Below are 26,851 nucleotides of genomic sequence, written 5' to 3'. Positions count from 1 at the left end.
TCCGTCGCTTGCCTCTGAGCCTGCCCCAAAGGTTCATGGGAAAGCCGGGATCGGAGCCCGACTGCGCAGTCGCGGCTGCCTCGGGCCGTGGGGCGGTCTTTGAACAGGTCGCCCAGTTGCGCATGCGTGTCTCAAGGTGCTGTGCGACCCTGTCTGGGGAAGACGGCATCCTAGAACTTTAAGGACGTAGGGGCCATGTAAGTCAGCATCGCCGACGCAGAAAAGCCCCTCCCCGGCTTCCCTCCGCTTGCACACCCTCAATCACGGGACAGTCACTGCCTCCGGACTTTCCGTGGGCAGCGCCCACCGCTCCAGTAGGCGTCCTCCTAGTGAACTCCCTGGGGTCGTGGCTCCATCAGGTGTTGAACGACGAGCGTGTTCTCCTCCTGAGATCCCCCCCCCCCGCTCCACAGTCCAGCCTCCTCCCAACCCCTACAACTAGTACTGTCTGCAAACGCTGCCTTCCCCCATTCCTTGGATCGGGTTTTTTAACCTGCGCCCTGTGACTGCTACGGAAGTCGAGATGAACTTCTGCGTGTCTGAGTCCCCTGAAATTGAATGTAAAATTTGGCACGTCCGTGTGTTTGAGCTTTGTTTCTTTTCCCCCTTGTGGAGAGGGGCTCTAACCTGAAATTAGTTAAATGTAAAAGCTCAGACCACACAATCCATCCTGACACCCCCGCCTCACAGTTGCTATTTCTGGCGGCCCGTCTGTTAAGGTGTGATCGTGCCTTTAAAGGTCCGCCCCCCTCCTCCACGGGACTGGGAGTTCCCAAAGGCGGAAGCCATTCTGTCCTATTTACTCTTGAATTACAGCACCCAGCATTTTTAGGAGTTGCAGCTCTCGCTCTTGGAGATGCCCCACTCAGTCCTCAGGGCAGAGGCAGAGCCGTGTGTGCTGGGAGGAGGCAGCCAGAACAGCCAGAGTTCCTTGTCCTGGGGACAAGCCAAGAGCGCTGCATACCCACCTGCCACCACCTACTCCCAACCTGCAGCCTCTTTCCACTACCACCAGAAATCCCACACTGTATTTTCCACACAGTATTTAATTTTTATCTCAGGGACTGGACTCTCGGTCTGGGCTTGGGGCGGAGTGCTTGTCAGGCTGGCTGCCAGTGGGTTCTTTCTTTGCGGGACTCTGAGAAGAGTGCTCCATTCTCACTCCCACTGACCTGTGGCTCCTTAAAGATGAAGACACAGATAGAGGCCATTGGGCTGTGCAGCTCCCCACCCCCATAACCAAGGATACCTGGGCTGTAGAAGAGGAAAGGCCATCATCACCGATGTTGTGGATTCAAATCTGGCTCCTATGCTGTGTGACCCTGAGCAAGTGACTTCCCCTCCTCAAGCCTCATAACCCCTGCTCTGCACCAAGTTGTTCTAAAGCATAAGGGTACGTGGAGTGACCAGTGTGGCACCAGCCCACAGTCGGGGCTTGAAGTGTGGCCGCTCAGGTGGCTGCAGGTTCCCAGACAGGCTCTGCTGCTTATTCATTCCTGGGTCCTTGGGCAAGAGCCTACCCCTGGGGTCCTTAGTTTCCTCATCGGAAGTGGGGAGAATAACCCTGGCCCCACCTTCCTTGAGTGCCACGGAGGACAGTGCCTGGGGAAAGCTCTGCTGACTGCGAAAGCTAGACAGAGTCCTCCAGGCCAGGGGGTGGACGGGGCAGGACTGACTTCACGGTGGATCCATGTGGCTGCCCAAGGAGTCCCCTCAGCCTTCCCCCAGGGCAGGCTGGCAACTGGATGAGGCCCTGCAGTGCAGAGTGCCCGTGACCACGCCCTTTCTCCCCACAGCTGGGCCTCACCTGGGTTTCCTGGGGGTGCCCTCCGTAGCCCCCTTTCCTGCCTCAGCCAGCAGCTGCTCCTCATCCAGTCCCAGCGCCGACAGCACCTGGGAGAAGCGCCGGGTCACGGTGAGCCGGGCATTGGCCTAAGGAGAGAGAAGCGGGGTTCCTCTCTCACCTGGGCTGCTGAGGACACAGTAAGGCTCTGCTTACCAAGGGGGTCCCAGGGCTTCCAGATGGGCAGCAGCCCAGGGGGTCGCAACTAAGGGGGCCCACTCCCACCTCATCTCCCTACCCACTCGGCCAGTGAGAAGCTCTGTTCTCGGGGAGCCACATGCTTGCCCAGGTGCTAGCCTCACCTGCATGGCCTGCTGGAACAGGTAGGGCCGGGCCTGCACCCGATGCTGGATACCTTTCAACTCTGCCTGGTACTCAGCAAAGCGCTGTCTCTCCTGGCACCTGCGGGGAGACGGGCCTCTGGGCAGCTAACCGTGGACACGAGCCGTCCCCACTCCTGAGCCCACTTGTCCTCATTAAGAACTTTCTGTTTCTGTCCTCCTGCCCTCGGCTTTACAAAACCATTTGATTTCCATCCTTGCCCTGGATTTCTCCTGAGGTCAGTGGGGCGGGAATCATCTGTCCCATTTTACCCATGACACGCCTGAGGCTCAGGAGGGTCAAGGGACTTGTCCAACGTTGCACAGCCGGGAAGTGAGGGACTGAGTGCCGAACCCAGGTCTGCAGGCGGTGCCAGGCTCGCCCCTGCTCCCAGCCATCCCCAAGGGAGAGGGGCCAGCACTGTCTTCTGAGCAACTGGACATCTGCATGCACAGCCCTCCCCTCTCTGCACCCACCCCTGCACCCTCTCACACTGTGCCTGTGAGGAGACGCTGTGACTGTTGGCTGTGGCTTTGGGCAACATCCCAGTCTGGGCTCCGGGTTCAGTTTTCTTCTCTGTGCTATAGCCCGAATGGGACAAGCCTGCCAGCATTCTCTGTGGTTCTTATAAGCCGATAGTTTGGAAAATGGGACAGAGGAACTAAAGAAATGTATTGCAAATGAAAGAACACATCCCAGAGAGATCTAGGTTCCACTGGAGAAGCACAATCCCATTTACAAAAACGCAGTCGGTGCGCTTGTCGGAAATCTGTCTGCTCTGCAAGCCGTGCATCCTGGCAGTGAGGGGCCCTCTGGCTACACCACACACGGGACCGGGCATCCTTCTGCGGAGCACACGAGAGAGGCCGAAGGGTGTGGTGGCAGCACCCACAGACAGGACGGGAGGGGAGAGGCACACAAGACTCCAAAACTCATGCTGGGACTTCCGGCAAGTGTGCTGAGCCCTGTGGAAAACACTGGCTTGCTGGGCCAGGCCCCTTGGCTATGTGCCAGGGAAGGAAACTTCCTCCATTTGAGAAAAAGATGGACTTGAAAACCATGGCCAGGAACAGAAGTCACTGCAAAGAGAAGTCTTCACTGTTCAAGAGGGGATTTTACAGCAGTTACAAGGAGTGGGGAGTGGGGGAAGCGTGAGCTTGCACATTCAGTCTCTGTCTTGCCTGTGAGGTGGTGTACATTTTTCGTGCTTGGTTCTTGATGCTATTTCTGTTAGAATTGAAAGGAAGCCCATGTCTTGGAGCTCTAAGCGAGAAAGGAAGTGATGTCAGTGGATGTCAGCCCTGTCTCAGAATAAAAGTAAGGTACGGAGCTTCCCTACCACAGGGCGATATCTTTTTTGCCCACCCTCCTGGGAAGGGCAGAGTCTCCCGTGAAGCTCAGAACAAAGTTCACGGGCTGGAAGGGCTGAGACACCCCGTGGGAAATACCCTCTCCCAAATCGAAAATGAAAGGAGTGCGTTTGAAACACTCCTCTCACGGACATCTGCCACCGGAGTCTGAGCCTTCCGCTTCCTGCCTTGAGAGAAAACAATGAACTTGAGGTCCGGCAGGGAGAAGGCATCTCCCCGATCACTGGCCAAGGATTCCTTTAAAATACACGTGACCTCTCGAGTCTTGCTTTCCTCATCTGTAAAGTTGGGGGTGATAAGGCTGAGCCTCAAAGAGTAGGTGATCAGAGCCCCCCTGAGTCCTCAGTGGCCCCATCGCAGGGCAGGAACCCTGTGATCTCTCAGCAGCACCCAACTCACCTTGACCTAGTGCGTCTCCCTGGATGAAAGCGCTGCCTTGCTGCCAGCTGCACCCCGTAGGTCCTCAGTGTCAGTGGTATCGGTGATCATATTTATTTATCTGTTTCCCTAGCTTGGGCTTTGGAGGGAAGATCCTGGTGCATTTTATCTGAAGATTGGGCATTTGAGCCCTCCGAGGCAGCGTAGCAGGGCAGATGAACAGCTACCTGGTTTGGAATCCCAGGTTTGCCGCTCTGTTGTGACCTTTGACAAATTATTTAAGCTCTTGAAGCCTGACTTTCCTCATCTGTAAAGTTATGGGAGTGGTGATAATACCTGCTTCACTCGCCTCTTATGAGTCTAAAAAAGATTTGCTTTTAAATATGAATTTGGTTTTTTATGATCAAAACATAGGAAGAAGATGAAACAGATGACTCTTCCCCTGACCACGAACAATGGCTGTTTCCAGGAGCCGGATCACAGGCACTAGTCACATTCTCCATGAACTATTTCTGTAATATTTGAATTTTTATAGTAAGCATGCCTGGCATTTGAAATCAGAAAACAAGATTTGGAAGTGTGGTAACGCAAGGAGAACATTTTAAACTTCAGCCATCGACAGCTGCTGGAATTGTTATTATTCGCAAGGTGACCCTGGCCCAGCCCCTTCTCCTCCCAGGCCTCAGTGTCTTCGCAGTGGCCCGACCTGCCCACCTGGCGGGGAGGATGGCCCTGGAAGCTCAGCCCGTGGGAAGGTGAGGGCAGGTTCTCCTTGGTCCTTTGGTCTGACACCCAGTACCGCCTCCCTGCCTTCTCCCCTCCAGGCCCCCGCAGCCCCGGGCTCCCTACCTTAGCTCCTGCAGCTTGTGCTGGGCGGCCCCCGGCCCCCGGCTCCCTCTGGGTGCGTAGGCTGCCAGGCAGTGAGCCACCTGCTGCTGTACCCTCCGCTCCCGGGCCCGCCGCAGCTCGGCCTGCTGCCTCTCGGCCTGCTGCCGCCATTCCCTGGCCTGCAGCTGGTTTCTTGGGTGGGGAGAGGAAAGGAAGAGGGGTGGGAGAAGTCTGCAGGGAGCCAGGAGCCTCATGGAGGGCCCAGGGCAGGTAGAGGCGTGTGGGGGCCCGGAGGGAGGGACTGCTGCAGCCCAGAGATCCAGGGGCCTGGGGAATGGGGTTTGTTGTGGAAGTTGGACAGGATGCAGGCTGACTCTGGGGGCTCAGCCCTCGGGCCTAACTCAAGTCCTTTCCCTACTCTTCCTGGAAGCCTCCTGCCTACTCCAGCCAGGGGTGTACCCCAACTCTGACAGTCCTTAGGCTTGTGGAGCTCAGCACACACACCCATGACCTCACCTGTATTGCCAACTGCCCCTTGCAAAGCAGCTGTCCTTGAGGGGAGGACCCAGATCTTTTTTTCTCTCTGACCCCTATATCTATCTGGTAGGAGCTAGGGTAATGCCTACGGGTTTGAGGGACAGATGGATGAATGGATGGGAAAAAGAAACAAATGATGATGGGATCAGTGGGTGGATGAAAGGATGGATGGATGGTGTGGATGGTTGAATAGACAGCACCTAGATCCACCTGGAACATTCTTCCCCCAGATCTGATGGTCAGGTCCTCTGGTCAATCAGGTCTTTGCCCATAGGTCAGAGAAAATGAGACCTCAGCACCCCATCTACCTCTCAGGGGCCTTCTATCTCTAGCTATACATTTTGTTCATTTCTTTATCAGTTATCCTCCTTCCCAAGTAGAATGTGAGTCTCATGAGAACAGGATTCTTTGTCCTCTTCACCACCAGTGTATCCCCAGCACCTAGCACAGTGCCTAACACAGACAGAAACTCAGTATTGATGAGTTCATGCACAACTGAATCATGGTCAGATAGAAAGATGGACAGATAGACAAATAGAGGGGTAGATGCAGACATACACTCAGCACATTTTTATTGAGCACCAACTATGTGCCAGGTCCTTTTAGGGTGCCAGACGGGGGCTGTGATCCAAAAGATCTGGCACCAGGACTTCCCTGGTGGTCCAGTGATAAAGAATCTGCCTTCCAATGCAGGGGACGCGGGTTAGATTCCTGGGTGGGGAACTAAGATCCCATATGCTGCGGGGCAACTAAGCCCGCGTGCCACAACTACTGAGCCCAGGTGCCTCAACTAGAGAGCCTGTGTGCCACAAACTGCAGAGCCCACGCACTCTGGAACCAGCACGCCACAACTAGAGAGAGAAAACCCGCACACCACAACTAGAGAGCAGTCCATGCACCACAACAAAAGATCCCACATGCCACAACTAAGACCCAATGCAGCCAAAAAAATAATAAATAAATAAAATAAATTTTTTAAAAAAGAGCCGGCACTTCAATCTGTACAAAGGGATGGACAGACAGCCCAACACCTCACCGAGGAATCTGGGCTTTGTCCTAAGGGCACTGGGAAGCATGGAAAGATCTCAAGGAAGGCTAACAGGATAAGACTTGAAGGGTGCTATCAGGATGCTGAATGGATTCTCACCTACCACTTCTAACTTGTCACCGAGGCCCACTGAGCCAGCCTCCAAATATCTTTTAAATAAATCCCCGTCTCTTTACTCACATGGCCATCTGGTCCAAGGCGTCATCAACCCTCACCTGGACACTGTCAGCAGCCCCCATCTGTCTTGCCCGCTGCTCCCAAGTGTCTGTCGTTCAAGCCCTAAGTATAGTAATGATCTAACTCTTCTGCCATTGTCGCTGTTTTGCCCACCTGTCTCCTTTTCCAGCCGACCTTGAGCTTCTTAGGGCTGAAACTAAGTCTTTTTACCTTTCCATCCTGAGGACCCATGAGCAGATACCTGATACATGTTGCATTAATCACTTAGCTAATAAATTAATGAATGGATAGAAGATGGGAAGTGAATGAAAACTGGCTTAGTGTCAATAAACAGTCGGCCAAGCAGACAGATGTATGCATGGATGGTGGATGGATGGATGGATGGATGGTGGATGGTGGATGGGTGGACAGATGATTGGATGATCAGAAAGACTGGTGGGGCTTCCCTGGTGGCGCAGTGGTTGAGAGTCCGCCTGCCGATGCAGGGGACGCAGGTCTGTGCCCCGGTCCGGGAAGATCCCACATGCCGCGGAGCGGCTGGGCCCGTGAGCCGTGGCCACTGGGCCTGCGCGTCCGGAGCCTGAGCTCCGCAACGGGAGAGGCCACAACAGTGAGAGGCCCGCGCACCGCAAAAAAAAAAAAAAAAAAAAAGACTGGTGAATGGATAAATGGAGGAATGAATGAGAGGATGAATGACTGTCTTCTGAAGAACTAGCTCCTCTCTGGTCCCTGTGCTTCGCTCCCACCCTTCGTCACCTCCACCTCACCTGGTGGCCTCCTGTCGTTTGAGGAAGGTGCGGTTAGGGAAGTTTGCAAACAGGAAAGTCTCATCAGCTCCCAAGGCATGGGCCTTCCTGCTCCAGCTGGAGGCCTGAACAGCAGCCCGCGATGGCTTCCAGGGCAGCTTTTCGGGACCTGTCCACAGAGGGACAAATCAGGCACTGCCGCCTCTCCTGGCCCCTTGGGCAATCCGTCCCTGCACCTGGAGCGCAGCCCAGCCCAGCCCAGCCCGGCGGCTGGCTCCAGCCCCTCTCCGCGCTGCGCGGCTCCGTGGGGGAACCCGGGCCTTGAGCCTCATGCTCACCACAGTCCAACTCCTGCTGCAGCTTCTCCAGGTTCCACGGCCCCTCCAGCTCCCTGGCCCTTGGCCTCCTCCTCTGTGGTCCTTGGAGGTTGTTGGAGCCAGAGCCGCTCCCCTGGCTCCGCAGTTCACTCTCGTCCCAGGCCTCCTCACCAGAATTCCGCCCCTTTCTTCGAGAACTAGCCCTCCTTCTCTGGGGGACCCTGTGTTCCCCCTCCTCGGCCTCGTCTGTGGCCTCTGCAAATGGCTCCTCCTCCACGATCGACCCCCTTCTGGGGAGCTGGGGCGGTTCCCCAGGGCTCAGAGCCCTCTCGGCCTCCTCGGCGCCCGGGCCTTCCGGCTCGGCCTCCTCGGCCTCCGACCCCGATGCTGAGCTCTTCCCAGGCAGCTCTGGCTCTTGGCTCCCCCCTTGGCCGGGAGGCATGGGGATGCAGCTACAGGCCCTGAGCTGCTGTCTCCTCTCCAGATCTGGCGCCTCTGTCTTCCAGCAGAAGCCATGGGCCTCCGGGAAGTTGGCTGTGGACTTGTGCCTGGACTTGTGCCGATGGGCTGCTGGGGGCAAGGGCAGGGCTTGGTGGCCAGGGGCCGAGGCAGAGCCTGGCTGAAGCGGAGCCCGGCCATCTGTGGTGAAGCTCTCCCAGGCCCACTGGAAGGGGAAGGAGGGTTTCCGAGGAGGAGAGGGGACCAGGCTGAGGAGGGAGAGAGCAGGGGTCAGGGGTCAGGGTTTGTGCGCTGGCCCCCAGTGGGGCCTGGCACCCAGTACCCCCCCCGGCCCCTCCACAGCTGCTTACTCCTCAGCCTCAGCGGAGCCTTGCTCTTTCTTGTTCCGGCCCCTGAGCCTCCGGTCCGTCTTTGCCGTCTGCTCTACGCTCTGAGACCTCTGCTGCTGGCCCTGAATTACACCATCACTGCTCCCAAGAATCCCCTGGGCAAAGGCAGGAGAGGAGGCCAGCTCTGAGCAGCTCCCCCAGGGGACCCTCCTGTTCTTTTGTTTGTTTGTTTGTTTGTTTTATGGCTGTGCCACACAGCATGTGGGATCTTAGTTCCCTGACCAGGGATCGAACCCACACTCCATGCAGTGGAAGCTTGGAGTCTTAACCACTGGACGGCCAGGGAAGTCCCAGGACTCTTATTTTCTGTCAGGCTGGGCCCTCTGGGCCCTTGTTACCACTGAAACTGACTGATCATGACCTGAATTATTAATATTAAAATAGCAACAACTGCTATTTACTGAGCACCTACTGGGTGCTCAGGACTCTCAAGTATTAACTCGTATAACCTTCCCAAGGATCCTGTGAGGTAGATATTTGCTATCACCCCTGTCATGCAGATGAGAACACTGGGGCTCAGAGAGGTGAAGTCACTTGACTAAGGTCACACAGCTGGTAAGTGGAGCCAGGACCTGAATGTGTTGAGTCTGTCCCCAGAGCCCAGATTTGTCACCATTGCACTGTACTGCCTCTGGGCTCTGGACAGCTCTTCTGAATGCCCCATAGGGCCCTGGACTTACTCAGCCAAAGTGGGAGAACCTCATCGTCTTTCCCGAAATCCTGGTCCTCCCGCAGTATTGCTGAAGTTGCTCCATCAGAAGCCTGGGAGCCATCCCTGGGCACCACCCTTGTCTCCACCCCACATCCTGGGGCCTCCCTGACTCTCACCTGGGCCTCAGCTCCAGTCTCGTGGCTTCTCGAGGGCCTCCCTCAGCCCTGGCCTCCCCACCCCAGAGAGCCAACCTGCCTCTGGGCAGTTGGCTATCCCCCCAAGGGGCCCCCCTCACCTGCTCAGCTTGGGGGACGCTTGAGAGAAGCTCGAGCAGACGTGTGGCCGTCCCTGGAGGCTGCTGTGGTGTGTCTTGCCCTGGTCTCCCCGATGCGGTCCTGGCCAACTGTTGGTGGGCGTTTAGCATATTGGTGTCTTGTCCCATCCCCCGCCCCGCATCTGCCAACCTTGGAACTGCCTGTCCCACCATCTCTATGGCAACCAGTCCTCAGCCAGTCTCAAGGGCTCTGGCAAAAGCAGGCCAGGAAGGGTATATATAAGGCCTGCTTCCTTCCGGAGGGGAGAGTTGGGAGGATGCTGAGAAAGAGTCCAGGCCTGGGAGTCCAGAGATCCAGGGCCAAGGCCTGCCTCTGTTTCTGACTCTGCAGGACTCCCCGTTGTTGACCTAGCACAATTCCCCTGCCCTGGCTCAGCCTGTGTTTCACCATCTGTCTCTCAAAGGGGTCTCAGGACTCTCCATCTCAAAGCGTCCTCACACCCTATGAAGATGGCAGATGGTGCCTGCCGTGTCCCTCTCCCTCCGCCTGCCTCCTTGCTGCACCTCAACCCCTGCTGAGGCCATGAACCCTCACAACAAGATCTTGTTCAAACCACTTACCCTCCCAGGCCCTGACAGGACAGGAAAGGCCAGGAAGTTGGATACCACGTCCAGGAACAAGGCAGCAGGCAAACCAGAGCACTGAGGAAGAACTGGAGAGAGAACATGCAACTCTTATTCCAAACTTCTAAGCATCGCCAAAAAGCCTTGACATGGTAAATCCCCATGAGATGCCCGGAGCTGACCACTTTGACCAGCAGTACAGGGACATGGTGCCGAGCTGAGGCCCTGGAGATGGAGTAGCGTGGCTTAGCCTCTCACCGGCTCTGTGACCTTGGGCAAGTCACTTCTCCCCTCTGCCAAACTGGAATCAGAGGCCCATCCCATAGGTTTGTTGCAAGGATTCAATGAAATCACAAAGGCAACACACTCGGTAAATGTTGGTTAAAACTGCTAAAAACGCCTGATGACTCTTGGTAGGCAGCAGAGTACAATAGTCAGCAGTACAGAGGAAAGGGACCTCCCCGCGGTCTGGTGGTTAGGACTCCGCGCTTCCACTGCAGGGGCACGGGTTGATCCCTGCCGGGGGAACTAAGATCCCGCAAGCTGCAGGGCATGGCCAAAAACAAAAAAACAAAAAACAGAGGAAGCACCGGGGTTGAGATCCCAGCCCCTCCACGAGTCACGAACCTTCTCTGTTTCCTCATGGGCAACATGGGGCTGGTTATCATAATGTTTACCTTCTGGGGCTGTGGCAAGGATTAAATCAGTTACTATATACACACATGCATCATGGAACATTTCCACAGCTCGTCACAACTGCCAGGTAAGAGTTGTTATTAATCAGCCAACAGTGCTCGTGGAAGTAAATCCCAGCAGATGCCCTACGGGCATGCTCTGCTCAGAGCTCTGTTGCTGTCGACCCCTGTCTGCTTGCAGACTCCATCCCAGTAGCACCTCTGCAATGAGCACATTTCACTGAACAACCTAAATAACACTCCAGGTGAAGATCTTTTCCATTCAAAATAGGTCAACTCTGCTCTTTCTGGTGGGCTGCCAGCCCCGCCCATCCACCGCCTCTGCTGAATGTCACCCGTGGGACCCCAGGTGGAGGGCAAGTGTGTGGGCTGCTCCATTTTCAGAGAGCAAGTCCCCTCCAGACCCCCACCAAATTGATTTTTCGGACAAACTCTGGGCTACTTCCTTCCTTGGCAGAGGAGGGGTCTGGGTTCCTCAGGTCAGTATTTTCAGGAGGTGTCTGCAGACCTTTCCAGCCACACTCACACCTCAAGTGAGCTCCTCCAGTCTGACAGCCTTAAAAGCCATCTATCACCTTCCAGGTCCGCCCGAGTTTACATTTCTCAGCACTGACCTCTCCCGCAAAGTCCAGACTCACATCCAACGGCCCATTCGACGACTCCACTTGGATGACGAATAAGCATATTAGTTAATTCGACACGTTGAAATTCAGACTTTCCATCTGCCCCATCTCAGTCAAGGCCACATCCATCCTTCCTGCTGCTCACGCCAAAATTCTGGCGTCATTGTGGATTCCTTTCTTTCCTTCACACTCCACGCCCCCAAGCACTTAGCAAACCCTGCTGCTATCACCTTCAGAATACATGCAGAATCCAGCCACTTGTCCCCTCCACCACCATTAGCACGCTCCCCCAAGCCCCCGCCCCTTCTCATCCAGATCACTGCAGTAGCCCCTGTGCCCAGCTTCTGCTCTTGCCTCAAGTCTGTTCTCTACTCAGCAGCCAGAGTGATCCTGTTAAGACCGGAGCCTGTCCTGCCTTGTTTAAAACCCTCCAAAGGATTCCCACCCCTTCTCTTTTGGGCTGCACCTCGCATCTTGCGGGATCTTAGTTCAACCAGGGATGGAACCCAGGCCCCCTGCGGTGGAAGCACCCACTCCCAACCACTGGACCGCCAAGGAATTACCGGGATCCCATCTCCTGAGGCGTAAAAGCCGAAGTCCTTACCATGGCCTACTAGGTCCTGCGTGAGCCACCTGCCGCGTCTACCTGCAGGTCCCACCGCAAGCACCTGCTTCGGAACACAGGAGCCCTTGAACTATCGACTTAGGCTTGGCCTTCGATGCCGAAACAGACCTGAAAACGTGGACCTTTTTATTTTTTTTTTGCGGTACGCGGGCCTCTCACTGTCGTGGCCTCTCCCGTTGCGGAGCACAGGCTCCGGACACGCAGGCTCAGTGGCCATGGCTCACGGGCCCAGCCACTCCGCGGCATGTGGGATCTTCCCGGACCGGGGCACGAACCTGTGTCCCCTGCATCGGCAGGCGGACTCTCAACCACTGCACCACCAGGGAAGCCCCTGTGGACCTTTTTAATGTCTTGTGATTTTGCATGTGTGTGTATGTGTAATTTCTCAACAAAAGTGATGTACTTTTTTTGCTTAAGAGTATATTATGCTTATCTTTCCATGTCAGTCCATGCAGAGCTACCTCAGCCTTCACACTGGTTGTCACCATATGCCTGACATGATGTACTAAATTCATCTCCTCCTGTCAAACACACACACAGCTTCTGCTTGCTTCCCTGGGACAGACATTGCAGCTGTGACATCCTTGGAAATGCGCCTTTGCACATGAGGTATTTCTGCAAGATAAGTTCCTTGAAGCAAACTTGCTGGCTGTCAGCAATTTAATTTTGATAACGCTTAATCACTGTCCCCAAATGCTCAATCAATGTAGATTGCAATCCACAGTGTTTACACCCTCACCGGCAAAACATAGTATAATTTAGAGAAATCTTGTTGTGGCTCACTTCAGCAGCACATATACTAAAACTGGAACGACACAGAGAAGATCAGCATGGACCCTGTACACGGATGACATGGAAATTTGTGAAGCATTCCATATGAAAAAAATATCTTTGTTAATCTCATAGGTGAAAAAATAAGAACTCGTTGCTGTAACTTGCATTCCCTTCATTATCTGTGAGATTCATATATTTGCCTATCTTTATGGGTCGTTTGTGCTTCCCCTGTGAATTCCCTGTTCCCGTCCTTTGCACATTTCTCTTCTGGTCCTCGGGGCGGGCGCAGGGCGCTGAATTGATTACGTTCCTTATTTCACAGTGTTTGAGAATCACCAATGGATACAAGGTCAATCTCTTGTTTTGGTTTAGCATTTTTTCTCCTTTATCTTTGCTTTTCATTCCCATCTCACTTAAATATGAATGGATCTGTGAAATATCTATTATCATGTTAATGCATTGGTGGTTTTAGTTTATATAAATGTATCATGCTGTTGACCTCATTTTCGTTCCTTACTCTTCTCTCTGACCGCCACGTTTTGAGAAGCTGTCTGTTGTTTCTGACTGTTGCCTAACGTTCTGTAGTTTGCTTCCATTACGCTTTACTATGCATTCCCCTGAGGTTGGATGCCGATGTTGCCCCCAGCTCCTGTTTCCACACAGGACACTACAGTCAATGCCCTTGTACATGCCTCTTTGTACATCTGCACGAGAATTTCTGGGGCTTATTTACCTAGGATTGAGAGTGTGGGATCTTGAAACAAATGTATAGCTCTTTTTAGATTGCTTGAAAAAGAAGCTGTACCAGTTTATATGCCTGCAAGAGTGATAAGGGGTTCTGTCGGCCCACACCCTCACCAAACATTAGTATTCACCGTCTGAATTTTTACTCACTTGATGGTTATAAAAGGGTATATCCCTGGGATAAACTATAATGGAAAAGAATACAAGAAAGAATGTATATATGGGATTTCCCTGGTGGTCTAGTGGTTAAGAATCTGCCTTCCAATGCAGGGGATGAGGGTTCAATTCCTGGTGGGGGAACTAAGATCCCACGTGCCACGGGGCAACTGAGCCCGTGTGCCACAACTAGAGAGAAGCAATATTGCTTCTGTTTTATGGGTTGGGGGTTGTTGGTTTGTTTGTTTTTGGCCGCGAGGCACGTGGGATCTTAGCTCCCCCACCAGGGATCGAACCCACACCCCCTGCATTGGAAGGCAAAGTCTTAACCACTGAACCATCAGGGAAGTCCCTGATTTAGGTTGTTGTGTTTTTTTTTTTTTTTTTTTTGAGGCAAGGAGTAGTGATTTTATTCACAACGCCGGCAGACCGAGAAGGTGGTGGGCTAGTGTGCCCAAAAAACTATCTTATTGGGGTCTGGATGCCAGTTTCTTTTATAGAACAGAGATGGGGAGCAAGTCTGGAAGTAAAGTAAAAAGGCTATTAGCTTTCCGTGGCTTGGCCAGCATCGGGGAGGGGACGTGTTAATTTCTTCTTTTCTGCAGCCATTCACAGGTGGGCAGGGTTCCTGATTTAAGTTTTTAAAAGCTCTCTCTGGCTGCTGTGTAGAGATTAGACTGGAGGGTCAGTGTGGAAAGAGGGACTGTCCTCCAGGAGAGGGACGGGAGGACTTGGGCCAAGGAAGCAGAGAGAGGAAAGAAGGGAAGAGGTCTAGAAACTGAGCATGGGCCTGCCACCATTTAGAGGTCAGGGGCGGACAGGGAGACATGGCCATGGACAACAGACAAGAGTGGCCAGTGGGGAGGAAGTGAGCACAGAGAGCGAGGGCTCCCAGCTAAGTGAAGAAAGTGTTTCAAAAAGGAGGGAGTGACCAACTATGACAAGAGCCACTGAAAGGTCAAGGCAAGGCTGACCGAGTTGACAACGAAATTTGACAACCTCACTTGTTCCCTAGGTCCATACTCCAAGGACCAGACGTAGAAGGCTCACTACAGATTTTGACTGATGGAATGTGGCTGGCGTTAGCCTCAATACCTGATTACAGAGCCCCATCTGAAATTTTCCTTTGTGGCTAAAGACTAGGAAAATTTTCTTTCCCATGAGGAACTTGTAGGTTCTGTTATCTCCAAGGGGGGAAAAAAAATGTAAGTTACTACATCTCCTTTTTCGCTTTGGCTGCCAGGAAGCTCAGAGCCAAATTTGATGATCAATTAATAGAGCACTTTATGGGCTTTATTTAATAATAGACCTGCGTATTTACATTTTTATGTTCTTGCTCTCTTGAGTCTCCATTTCTGTTGTTTTTTGTTTGTTTGTTGTTGTTTTTGTTTTATTTGGTTACACTGGGTCTTAGTTGCAGCTCGTAGGCTCCTGATCTGTGGCATGTGAAATCTTAATTGCAACATGCATGTGGGATCTAGTTCCCTGACCAGGAATGGAACCCGGGCCCCCCACATTGGAAGCGTGGAGTCTTAACCACTGCGCCACCAGGGAATTCCCTCCATTTCTGTTTTAAGATTTTATCTTCCTTGTTCTTGTCAGATGCTACCTCACATACATTGGGAATGAGGCAGGTATGCAAATTAATTCCATCATTCAGCAAATATATGGAGATGCCTTGTACTAGTTAGGTCCCTTTGGTTTGCAAATGACAGAACTAAATTAAGACAAAAGGATAAAATAAGTAATTGGATTATTTTACTAAATCATAAAAAAGGCCTGACCTCAATTTTGCCTGGATTGAGAGACTTGAGTCCCTTTGTGTGTGTGTGTGTGTGTGTGTGTGTGTGTCTTACTCTCTTCCTCATTTCATCTTCATTTCTCTCTCTCTGTTGGCTTCATTCACTCCAAAGGGGATGTTGGTTGCAGGCAGCACCAGGTTTCCGTCCTTGGACTTTTGCCACCAGAGTAGAGAGAGGACTCTTCCCACATATCCAGGTAGCAAAAACCCAGGGAAGGATTCTGACATATCCTGCCTTGAGTTTCATAGCCACTCCTGGACCAATCACAGTCATGGTGGTACCTCCTGGGTGGAGTGGGAGGAGCAGCTCTCTAAGGATAGAAAACATTATGGAGATTCCTCAAAAAATTAAAAATAGAACTACCACACAATCCAGCAATTCCACTCTTGGGTATTATCTAAAGAAAACAAAAACACTAATTCTAAAAGATACATGCACCCCAGTGTTCATTACAGCACTATTTATAAGAGCCAAGATATGGAAGCAATCTAGCGCCCTTTGACAGATGAGTGGATAAAGATGTGAGATACATATATATATATATATATATATATATATATATATATATATACACATACACACATACACATATATATGATATATTAGCCATAAAAAGATGAAATCTTGCCATTTGCGACATGGTTGGACCTGGAGAGTATTCTCAGTAAAATAAATCAGACAAAGAAAGACAAATACTGTATGTTTTCACTTATGTGTGAAATTTACAAAACAAACAAACAAATATAACAAAAAGGAAACAGACTCACAGATACAGAGAACAGCTTAGTGGTTGCCATGGGAGGGGGTGGGGGAGGGGATGGGCAAACTAGGTGAAGGGGATTAAGAGGTACAAGCTACCAGTTATAAAATAAATAAAACACAGGGATGTAATGCACAGCACAGGGATATAGTCAGTAGTATAATTACTCTGGTATATAATCTATAAAAAATATTGAATCAGTATGTTGCACACCTGAAGCGAATATAATATTGTAAGTCAATTATACTTCAACTTTTTAAAAGGAAAAAAGTTTTAAAATAAATTTATTTATGGGCTTCCCTGGTGGCGCAGTGGTTGAGAGTCCACCTGCCGATGCAGGGGACACGAGTTTGTGCCCCGGTCCGGGAAGATCCCACATGCCGCGGAGCGGCTGGGCCCGTGAGCCATGGCCGCTGAGCCTGTGCGTCCGGAGCCTGGGCTCCGCAACGGGAGAGGCCACGGCAGTGAGAGGCCTGCATACCGCAAAAAAATAAATAAATAAAAAATAAATAAATAAATAAATTTATTTATTTTATATATTTATCTTCAGCTGTGTTGGGTCTTTGCTGCTGCACGCGGGTTTTCTCTAGTTGTGGTGAGCGGGGCCTACTGTTCGCTGTGGTGCGCGGGCCTCTCATTGTGGTGGCTTCTCTTGTTGCGGAGCACGGGCTCTAGATGGGTGGGCTTCAGTAGTTGTGGCGCACGGGTTTAGTTGCTCCGCGGCACATGGGATCTTCCCAGGCCAGGGCTCGAACCCGTGTCCCCTGCGTTGGCAGGTGGATTCTTTTTTTTTCTTTTCCAATTATTTATTTGTTTATTTTTGGCTGTGTTGGGTCTTAGTTGCTGTGTGTGGGCTTTCTCTAGTTGCAGCGAGCAGGGGCTACTCTTCCTTGCGGTGCGCAGGCTTCTCATTGAGGTGGCTTCTCTTGCTGTGGAGCATGGGCTCTAGGCGCACAGGCTTCAGTAGTTGCAGCACTTGGGCTCAGTAGTTGTGGCTCGCAGGCTCTAGAGCGCAGGCTCAGTAGTTGTGGCACACGGGCTTAGTTGCTCCGTGGCATGTGGGATCTTCCCAGACCAGGGATCGAACCCGTGTCCCCTGCATTGGCAGGCGGATTCTTAACCACTGCACCACCAGGAAAGTCCAAAAGGAAATTTTTTTAATTAATTAAATTCATTTTTAAAAAGATGGGGACGTGATTTGAGGTGTCTTGAAGGAGGAGAGGGGCAGGGCAAACCAAAGCACAAAAACATGCCTATCGTGCGACAGACCCTATGAAACAACCTGTACATGCATCTATGAATAAGATAAGCCCCCCTGCCCTTGAGATGGTCACAGTCCAATGAGGGAGATAAAACATGCACACACAATTATAATCCAAATCAGAGCATGAGCAGAATTTTGGGAGAGGGAAGGGCAAAGGACTTGGGGAGTTCAGAGGAGAGAGAAGGACTTCTGATCCTGGCCGTGAGCAAGTAAGGTGGATCCTTTTGCCACAAGCAACTAAGAAACTGGATAAAGTATAAGAAACAACTAATTTCAGATGTTAGAAAACTGGTAGCAAAGGACTGTAATCCCTGAGAAAAGGGAAGCAGGAATAATTCCCAGAGCTCACAAAGGACTAGAAATCTTTATAGGAAGATTATCTCCAGAGTCAAGAAATCTCACAGAATACACAGAGAATTCAGTAGAGAACCCAGAAGGGCTATGGGTTTAGCCCTTAATGAAAGCTACTCTAGACTCACCATAAAAGAGCTTGTAACAAATCTTGAAATGATCAAACTAACCCATAAGTAACAACCAAATTGCCAGGAAAAGTACAAGACTCTTTAAAGGAATTCAATAAACCCAGATCAATAATGTAAAATTCACAATGTTTGGCATCCAATAAAAAATTAATGTACATACAAAGAAGGAGGAAAATCTGATTAATAACAGGAGAAAATATCTGTCAATTAAAAAACCCCAGAAGATAACAATATCTCCAAACTGATTTATCTCAATCTCTATCAAAATCTCAGCTGCCTTTTACAGGAATTGGCAAGCTGATCCTAAAATTTATGTGCAAAGTCAAGGGACCCAGCGTAGCCAAACAATCTTGAAAAAGAGCAAAGTTAGAAGACTTACATTTCCTGATTTGAAAACAGTACAAAGCTTCTATAACCCAAACAGTGTGGTACTAGCATTAGGATAGACATATAGATCAATGGAATAGAATTGAGGGTACAGAAATAGGAACCCTTACTTTTATGGTCAGTTGATTTTAGACAACGGTACCAAGACCATTCAGTGGGAAAAGAACAGTCTTTTCAACAAATGATGCTGGGACAACTGGATTTCCATACTCAAAAGAAAGAAGTTGGGCCCTTACATCATACCATATACAAAAATTAACTCAAAATGAATCATAGATTTAAATGTAAGAACTAAAACTCTTAGGAAAAAAAACATCATATCTAATAAACCATTGCCATGGATTAGGCAATGGTTTATCAGATATGATACCCAAAGCACAAGTAACAAAAGAAAAAAACAGATAAATTAGAGTTCATTTGGGAATTCCCTGGTGGTCCAGTGGTTAGGACTTGGCGCTTTCACTGCCCGGGGCCTGGGTTCATTCCTGGTCGGGGAATTAAAATCCTGAAAGCCACACTGCTTGGCCAAAGAAATAATTAAAAAATTAAAAATTAAAAAATTTATTTCATCAAAATTTAAAACTGTCATGCTTCATAGGGAACTATATTCAATATCTTGTGATAAACTATAATGGAAAAGAATATGAAAAAGAATATATACGTATAATTGAATCACTTTGCTGTACAGCAGGAATTAACACAACATTGTAAGTCAACTATACTTCAATAAAATAAAAAGAAACAAAAACTTTTGTGCTTCAATGGACACCATCAAAAAAGTGAAAAGACAACCCACAAAATGAGAGAAAATATTTGCAAATAATATATCTGATAAAAGACTTGTATCTAAAATACATAAAGAACTCTCACAATTCAACAATAAAAACCCAAATAACTCAATTTAAAAATGAAAAAAAGGGGACTTCCCTGATGGTGCAGTGGTTAAGACTACATGCTCCCAATGCAGGGGGCCTGGGTTCGATCCTTCGTCCGGGAACCAGATCTCACATGCATGCCGCAACTAAGAGTTCACATGCCACAACTAAGAGTTCACATGCCGCAACTAAGGAGCCCGCCTGCCGCAATTAAGACCCCATGCAACCAAATAAATAAATATTTTTCAAATGGAAAAAGGATTTGAATTGATATTTCTCCAAAGAATATACATATACAAAGAGTCAATAAGCACATGAAAATGTGCTCAGTATCATTAGCAATCAGGGAAATGCAAAAAACAAAAACAAAAGATAGCAAGTGTCAGTGAGGATTTGGAGAAATCAGAACCCTTGTGTATCACCTGTGGGAATGTAAAATGATGCAGCTGCTTTTTTTTTTTTTTCTGCATCTGTTTTTTATTACTTGATATATTACAGATTATTCCATACTAGCAGAAAATGAGCTTATTCTTTTTTTTTTTTGCGGTACACGGGCCTCTCACCGCTGTGGCCTCTCTCGCTGTGGAGCCTATGCACAGGCTCAGCAGCCATGGCCCACGAGCCCAGCCACTCCACGGCATGTGGGATCCTCCCAGACCGGGGCACAAACCCATGTCCCCTGCATCGGCAGGCGGAGTCTCAACAACTGCGCCACCAGGGAAGCCCAATGCAGCTGCTTTGAAAAGACAGTAGAGTGGTTCCTCAAAAAACCAAAATTACTGTATTCAGCAATTCCACTTCTGCGTGTATACCCCAAATAATTAAAAGCAGGGACTGGAATAATATTTGTACACCCATGTTCATAGCAGCATTATTCACAGCAGTCAAAAGTAGGAAACAACCCAAATGTCCACGGAGGGATGGATGGATAAACAAAATATGGTATATACATTAATAGACTAGTATTCAACCTTAAAAAGAAATTCTAACACATGCTACAACATGGATGAACCTTGAAGACTTTATGCTAAGTGAAATAAACCAGACACGTAAGGATAAATATTGTATGATTCCACTTATATACAATGCCTAGAATAGTCGATGACATAGAGACAGGAAGTAGCACAGTGGTTACCAGGGGCTGTGGGAAGGGGGGAATGGAGATTTGGTGTTCAATGAGAATAGAGTTTCAGTCCGGGATGATGAAAAAAGTTCTGGAGATGGAGAATGCTGATGGTTGCACAATGTGACAGTACTTAATGCCACTGAACTGTTCACTTAAAACTGGTTAAACGGAATTCCCTGGCGGTCCAGTGGTTAGGACTCCGCACTTCCACTGCATGGGGTACAGGTTCGACCCCTGGTCAGGGAACTAAGATCCTGCAAGCCGCGAGGCGTGGCCAAAGTGAATACACTAATTAAATAAAATGGACTTTCCCCTTCAGCCCATCCCAATCCCATTCTTGCTCCCTACAGCGCCCCACTCTTGTGTGTCTAGCGCATGTCCTTCCAGCCTGCCTTCCAGGCATTTATTTCCATCTGTGTCAATTACAGGCACCATTTATTGAGTGCTTACCATGTGCTAGGCACTGTGCTAAGCACTTTATATGTCATGTCTCATTTATTCATCATACGTCCCTGAAAGAGGTGCTATTATTTTTTATATATATAAATTTATTTATTTTATTTTGGGCTGAGTTGGGTCTTTGTTGCTGCACACGGGCTTTCTTTAGTTGAAGCGAGTAGGGGCTTCTCATCGCGGTGGCTTCTCTTGTTGCAGAGCACCGGTTCTAGGCGCGTGGGCTTCAGTAGTTGTGGCTCGCGGGCTCTAGAGCGCAGGCTCAGTAGTTGTGGCCCATGGGCTTAGTTGCTCCGCGGCATGTGGGATCTTCGACCAGGGCTCAAACCCGTGTCCCCTGCCTTGGCAGGCGGATTCTTAACCACTGCACCACCAGGGAAGCCCAAGAGGTGCTATTATTGTCCCCACTTTACAGATGAGGAAACTGAAGCACAGAGAGCTTAAGTCACTGGCTCAAGGTCACAGAATAAATGGCAGAAATATACAGCATTGTTGTGCTCGTCTGCGTTTTGACTTTCCATAAAAACTGCTGTGCTATATAGATCTTGTTCTGCATTTTTCTGTTTTTCTGATATGTTGAAGATTTGTCCACATTGCTACCTGCCATGCAGCATCCCAGTGACAGACAGCTTGGCAGCCTGTAATACTTCACCACCACTAACCATGCCTAGGACATGTCTTTCTCTTTGTGAGAGGTTTTACCCACAAGTGGAATTGCCAGAAGTCACTTAGCTGTCATACTGACCTTTCAAACATGCCCACTAGTTTACACTCCCACCAGAAGCACCAGACTTCTGTGTACCCACCTCCCCACCAGCCATCAGTTTTATCTGACTTTGTTCCTTTTTTCTTTGGCACTTGTGGGATCTTAGTTCACCGACCAGGGATTGGCTCCGGCATTGGAAGCGTGGAGTCCTAACCACTGGACTGCCAGGGAATTCCCTTATCTGACTTTCTGTTCTTGCCAATCTGACGGGTCTCATGTGAGATCTTGTTTTCTTTTGTAGCTTTCTGATTACTGGGGTGGGTGCAGAAATCTTAGCCCTTATTCCATTTCTAAACATAACATTTGAACACACACAAAACAGGAAGGACATGATTTCAGAATTTAAAAAGCTCACTCTGGTGATGGGAGGTGAGTGTCGCCCAGGTCCTGCCCCACTCCCCAGCTACAAGGAGACCCTTGAGAGAGTCCAGAGCTACCTGCCACTCTCACCAAACACTCTGCCCGAGGAGAGGAAGGACCAGGCCCCTGGTGGAGCACCTGGATCACAGGTGCCATTCCCCTGCCGCAGTGTCTATAGCCTAGAAGAGTGGGACCTTGGTCCCATCCACGTCCTGGAGACAAGCTTACCACACCCGAAAAGGAATGGGGGGGACCTCAGAACTCCACCTCCCCACACTCTGGACCCCTAGGCAGGCCTATGTACAAGCCCCTGCCCGTCTCTGTGCCAATGAGCAAACTCGGGGTACTTGTCCCACTTCCTGAGCCTCAGTCTCCTCCTCTGTAAAATGGGAGGTGATGAGAACACCTCTCCAAGAGAGTGGACTCAGATACAACAATCGCTGGGTTGTGCTGCACTCAGATACACAGCGCTGCAGATCAGTCCGCCAGGCCGGTGGGCGGTGGATGAGGTCACTCCCACCCCTTATCTCTCCCTCCTTCCTCCTCACCTCCTCCTCCAGCCCCTGAGGCCTGCAGGTCTGGCAGCCCTGGGGGGGCGGGGAAGGTGTGGGGGAGGAGCCCACACCACTACCTTCTCTCCCTCCATGAAGCTTCTGGGACCCTGAGGGGCCATCAGTGCCAGAAAGACACCCCACAGCCAAGGTGGGCTGAGTACAGGGCCGGTGCCTCCTGAATTGGGTCCCGGGTGGTGGATGAGGAAGTGGGACCTGGGGGAGACCACAGGGAAAGCTGGCCGATCAAATCTCAATCCTGGCCTTTGCTCTCACTGTCCCCTCTGCTCCTGCCCCACAGATAGCCTGTGGCCAGCACACTCCTCACTTGATAGGGCTTTCTGCTGAAATGTCACCTTGTCAGTCTCCCCTGAATGCTGCATAGAATGGCTGGGGCCACCTGTCCTGTCCTGCCTGGGATTCCCCACTCCTTTATTATGCTTTCTTTTCCCCAGTACACGTTATCCCATCTGACATACTATTTATCTTCTTTATTGTCTGTCTCTCCCCATCAGAAATGAACTCCAGGGCTTCCCTGGTGGCGCAGTGGTTGAGAGTCTGCCTGCTAATGCAGGGGACGCGGGTTTGTGCCCCGGTCCAGGAGGATCCCACATGCCATGGAGCGGCTGGGCCCGTGAGCCATGGCCGCTGAGCCGGCGCATCCAGAGCTTGTGCTCCGCAACGGGAGAGGTCACAGCAGTGAGAGGCCTGCGTACCGCAAAAAAAAAAAAAAAAAAAAAAAAAAAACTCCAAGAAACGCTTTGTTCGTGTAATCACCACTACCTAGAATAGTACCTGGTGTGCAGTAGGTTCTCAACGGACATGTAGATAAAATAAAGTTTTTATGTTGTATCATAAAGGTGCATGTATCGTTAAGTGTGCAGCTTAGTATATTTTTATATATAACCACCACCCAGTTCAAGCTATGGAACATTTCCAGAAGGCTTCCCAGTGCCGCCCCCATCAGCCCCCAGCCCAAGGTAATCATTATACTGACGTCCATCACCATCAGTTAATTTCACCTGTCCCTGAATTTTATTTAAATGAATTATGTCATAGCGTGTACTCTTTTGTTAGGTTTCTTTTGCAGAACATAACGTCTGCAAGATTCACCCTGATACTGCGTGTCACGGTGGTTTGTTCTTTTGTGTTTCTGTTTTATTATATATTATCCTATCATTTATTTATTCATGCTCTTGTGGATCGGATTTGGATTGTTTCCAATTGAGGGTTATGAACATTCTTGTACGTGTCTTTTGGTGGCCGTATGCCTAGGAGTGGCATCGCCGTGTCACATGGAAGTGTATGTTGATAGACTCGATGAGAATCTGCAAAAGCATTCTCTTTCTTCTTTTTTTTAAAAAATATTTATTCATTTGGTTGCATGGGATCTTAATTGCGGCAGATGGGCTCCTCAGTTGTGGCACGTGAACTCTTAGTTGTGGCATGCATGTGGGATCTAGTTCCCTGACCAGGGATCGAACCCGGGGCCCCCTGCATTGGGAGTGTGAAACCTTATCCACCACGCCAACAGGGAAGCCCCTTTTTTTTTTTTCCCTCCAAACTGTTTTCGAAGGTGGTTGCACCCACTGCCATTCCCCTCAGCAGTGTGAGTTCTGGTGTCGCCACTTCTACCCTAGCATAGGTGGTATCAGATTTTATTTAATAAAAGAGCTTTTGTTTATTTATCTAATTTATTTATTTTTGTTCCCCACCCAGGGATTGAACCCCGGGCCCGCAGCAGTGAGAGCGTGGAATCCTAACCACTGGAGAACCAGGGAATTCCCAGACTTCTTAGTTTCTGGCTTCCGGTGGATGACTGGTATCTCATTTCCCTGCTGGGTGATGATGTTGGGTGCTTAATACACGTTTGCTCGATGGATCCTTAAATGGGCTGTGGAGGGGGCGCTTTCCACTTGGCAGGGAGAGGTGGGTCCGTACTCTTCACATGAGGGTCACAGTCCCCGGCTGCCACGCTGGCCTCAGAAGCTGCTCCCTCTTTCACACACTTACACCCTGGGGCACAGTCGATGCTGGGCTGAGGCATTCAGGCTCAAGGCTCCCCAGTGGACAGACAATAAAGAATGACAATCATCTGGTCCCCAGGAAGAGCTCCGCAGATGGGGTACTGGCAGGCTGCCTCCTCCCAGTGCCCAGTGGTACCCAGAGGGCAGGGCAGAGCCATCTTTTCCCATTCCCAGGAGGCACCCAGAGGCCAGGCCCAGCCAGAAGCACTGTCTCCCTGGGGCCCCTGCCCTCTGACTCAGGAGGCCGCACTCCTACCACTCATCAAAGGCTGGGTCAGGCCCTTTGCAACGGCCCATGAGGTCCTGCGGCAGAAGCTGGCTGGTCACCCAGGTTGGCTAGACCACCTTCCCCAGCCTCCCTCAGGTGGGACCCTGTGACAGGTCCAGTGGGAAAGCAAACAGAGGCAATGGGACCAGTTCCAGCCCTGGCCCAGGAAAACCTCTGCAGGCTGAGACTCCCCCTTCTGCAGTGTCTTTGAAACCCATGAGTTGAGGGTGGTGGGGCCACAGGATGGAAGGAGCCTGGGCCGGGAAGTCCCTCTTGGAGAAGCATGGTCCACAGAGCCATGCACTGAGCAGAGAAACCCCGTTATGAACCTTACGTGGGCAAGAAATAAATTTCTTTTGTATTTCATATTGAGTTTGTTACATTAACTCTTTACCCTAACTAATAGGTATAACTCGTACATAGAGCTTAGGACATATAACTAACACAGGTAATAACTAGGCCCCGTTTTACAGATGAGAGAACTGAGACAGAGAAGCTGAGAACTTGTTCAAGGTTAATAAGTGGAGAAGCCAGGATCTGAATCCGGAACTAATGAGGTTCTACTCATAAGCACTCTGTCAAGGCTGAGCCAACGGGCTGAGAATGCAGAGACCCAGGGCAGCGGCTCCTGGGCATCTCACTCCCACCTGCACCTCCTGGAGGAAGGGAGGCTGCTCCCTGCACCCTGGCCTCCTCGCCTTCCCCAGCCATCACCCACACTCTCCGTGCAAAATCTCACCTTTTGGACAGATCCCAGCAACGGGCTCCCAGGGTCTCTTTGTCTCCCACCCACGTGCCTTGCATGACTCGGCAGGCCTTCGGCTCTGTGGACCCCAGGAGCTCACCCTCCCTGGGACTGCGCCCAACTTGCTGCTGGAGAAAACCACTTGCTCCCTCTCCAGGGCCAACGGGAAGCACCTCCCATTCACAGTCCTTGCCAGCCACAGCTCTCTTAGTTACAAGTGACAGAAACCCAGCTGGCTTCTAGGGAGAAAAATATTTTTATTGGCTCACGTGACTAGGAAGTCCAAGGTATACAGGCGTCAGGGTCCAGGTTTTCAGATGTTACCAGAAGATGGTGGCTCTGAACCTCCTGGCACTGCTGTGCTGGCTCTGTGCTCAGTCAAGATCACCCTTTGGGGTGGGAAGCAGCTTTCAGCACCCACCAGCCTCCATTCCGCCAGCATTGCTACCCCTGTGTGGCCACCGTCATCCTCACCTGGACTCCTGAGAGGGATCCCTGCTGCCACCAGAGCCACGGGGAAGCCAGAGGCAATCTTGTCAAAACCCTTTCCCAAGGGTCCCACCTAAAGTCCCAGGTGGCCAAAGCCTGTTTGATTGGCCAGGCTGGCGGTTCCCATGGCTCAACCCCACGGAGTGCAGGTCAGATGCACACACCACAGGCTGAGTAGGGATGTTTCCCCAAAAGGAACCGGGGGCTCTACTTTCTTACACCTAGAGCAGGAACAGATGAGAAGCAGACAGGATCCACGTGCCCTCAGGCTCCAGCTGCTCTGGGCCCATCCAGGCCTGCCTCCCTGCCTGCTACTTCACAAAGAAGTCATATGCCATCGCCATCAGATAAAAACCTAATACCTCAGTCCCCCACCAAAACCTACTCAACCCCTCTCCCCACTTAGGCTGGGGTTGGCTTCGGGCAACCCCACCTCACTCCATCAGTCCTCCCTCCCATCCCTTCAGCCCCTTCAGTCTGCATTTCTGCCATCTTAAAAAACAAACCCCCAATCCGTTCCTCCGTCCTCACTCTGAGCCACTGCCCTCTCCCACCTCCCCTCCACGGTTCTGAGTGTTGCTTCCACTCACCTCCAGGTTTCTCAGCTCGCTGTCCCGTCCACAACCCCCAAGCCACTGAGGCATTCGGCAGCTGAGTTCTCCCTCCTCCCAGACGCCCCTGGGTGGGCACCACAGTGGCTCCTGGGGGGCCCTTGGGCTGGCTACTCTTCAGTCTCCTTTGGTGGTCTGCTCCAGCCCTCCCCTCTCTCCCCGACTCTCAAGGTTCACACACCTGTCTTTAGCCCCCTACGTCCAAGCGCCCACTCCACGCCTCTCCTCAGTGGCCTCACAGGCACCGCAAACCCGTCATAGCCAAACTCGAGAGCTTGCTAACCCTCTTCTTCCTATGCTCCCCC

The 26,851-nt window shown here is 50.8% G+C and overlaps 1 protein-coding gene and 1 non-coding gene across 14 annotated transcripts; one reads left to right on the top strand and one right to left on the bottom strand.

Moving 5' to 3' along the window:
* Nucleotides 1–33: 33 nt before the first annotated feature.
* On the bottom strand, nucleotides 34–26,851 carry TSGA10IP (testis specific 10 interacting protein). 13 transcript variants are annotated; one of them, XM_067037590.1, is made up of 9 exons: nucleotides 26,526–26,851; nucleotides 9,961–10,052; nucleotides 9,361–9,468; nucleotides 7,587–8,272; nucleotides 7,270–7,417; nucleotides 4,762–4,932; nucleotides 2,146–2,245; nucleotides 1,808–1,932; nucleotides 1,029–1,181 (listed from the first exon to the last, which is right to left on the bottom strand). In XM_067037590.1, the coding sequence occupies exons 1-9, from the start codon at nucleotides 26,577–26,579 to the stop codon at nucleotides 1,058–1,060; spliced, it is 1,608 nt and encodes a 535-aa protein (XP_066893691.1). In that variant the 5' UTR covers nucleotides 26,580–26,851; the 3' UTR covers nucleotides 1,029–1,057. The 13 variants fall into 13 exon arrangements, 9 of the variants coding, with proteins under 9 accessions (XP_066893692.1, XP_066893691.1, XP_058925990.1 ...); XM_067037591.1 differs by lacking the exons at nucleotides 1,029–1,181; nucleotides 9,961–10,052; nucleotides 26,526–26,851 and adding exons at nucleotides 34–153; nucleotides 8,375–8,508 and having other exon boundaries at nucleotides 9,361–9,507; XR_010841299.1 differs by lacking the exons at nucleotides 9,961–10,052; nucleotides 26,526–26,851 and adding an exon at nucleotides 8,375–8,508 and having other exon boundaries at nucleotides 2,146–3,009; nucleotides 9,361–9,507.
* On the top strand, nucleotides 12,681–12,788 carry LOC131760720 (U6 spliceosomal RNA). The gene has a single exon (XR_009336817.1). It is a non-coding gene; the product is annotated as a U6 spliceosomal RNA (small nuclear RNA).

This window comes from Kogia breviceps, chromosome 7 (assembly GCF_026419965.1).
Source record: "Kogia breviceps isolate mKogBre1 chromosome 7, mKogBre1 haplotype 1, whole genome shotgun sequence".
Classification (NCBI taxonomy): Eukaryota; Metazoa; Chordata; class Mammalia; order Artiodactyla; family Physeteridae; genus Kogia; species Kogia breviceps.
The sequence above is the reverse complement of the archived record's forward strand: the minus strand, read 5'-3'. Positions and strand labels throughout refer to the sequence as shown.

Excerpts from the sequence above, each read along its gene's own strand:
- TSGA10IP (XM_059070007.2), bottom strand. The coding sequence starts at position 9,507 with ATGGGACAAGACACCAATATGCTAAACGCCCACCAACAGTTGGCCAGG. Across the intron at positions 8,273-8,374 it reads GGCTCCGCTGAGGCTGAGGA|CCTGGTCCCCTCTCCTCCTC; the intron begins GTAAGCAGCTGT and ends CTCCCTCCTCAG. Across the intron at positions 2,246-4,761 it reads CACAAGCTGCAGGAGCTAAG|GTGCCAGGAGAGACAGCGCT; the intron begins GTAGGGAGCCCG and ends GTCTCCCCGCAG.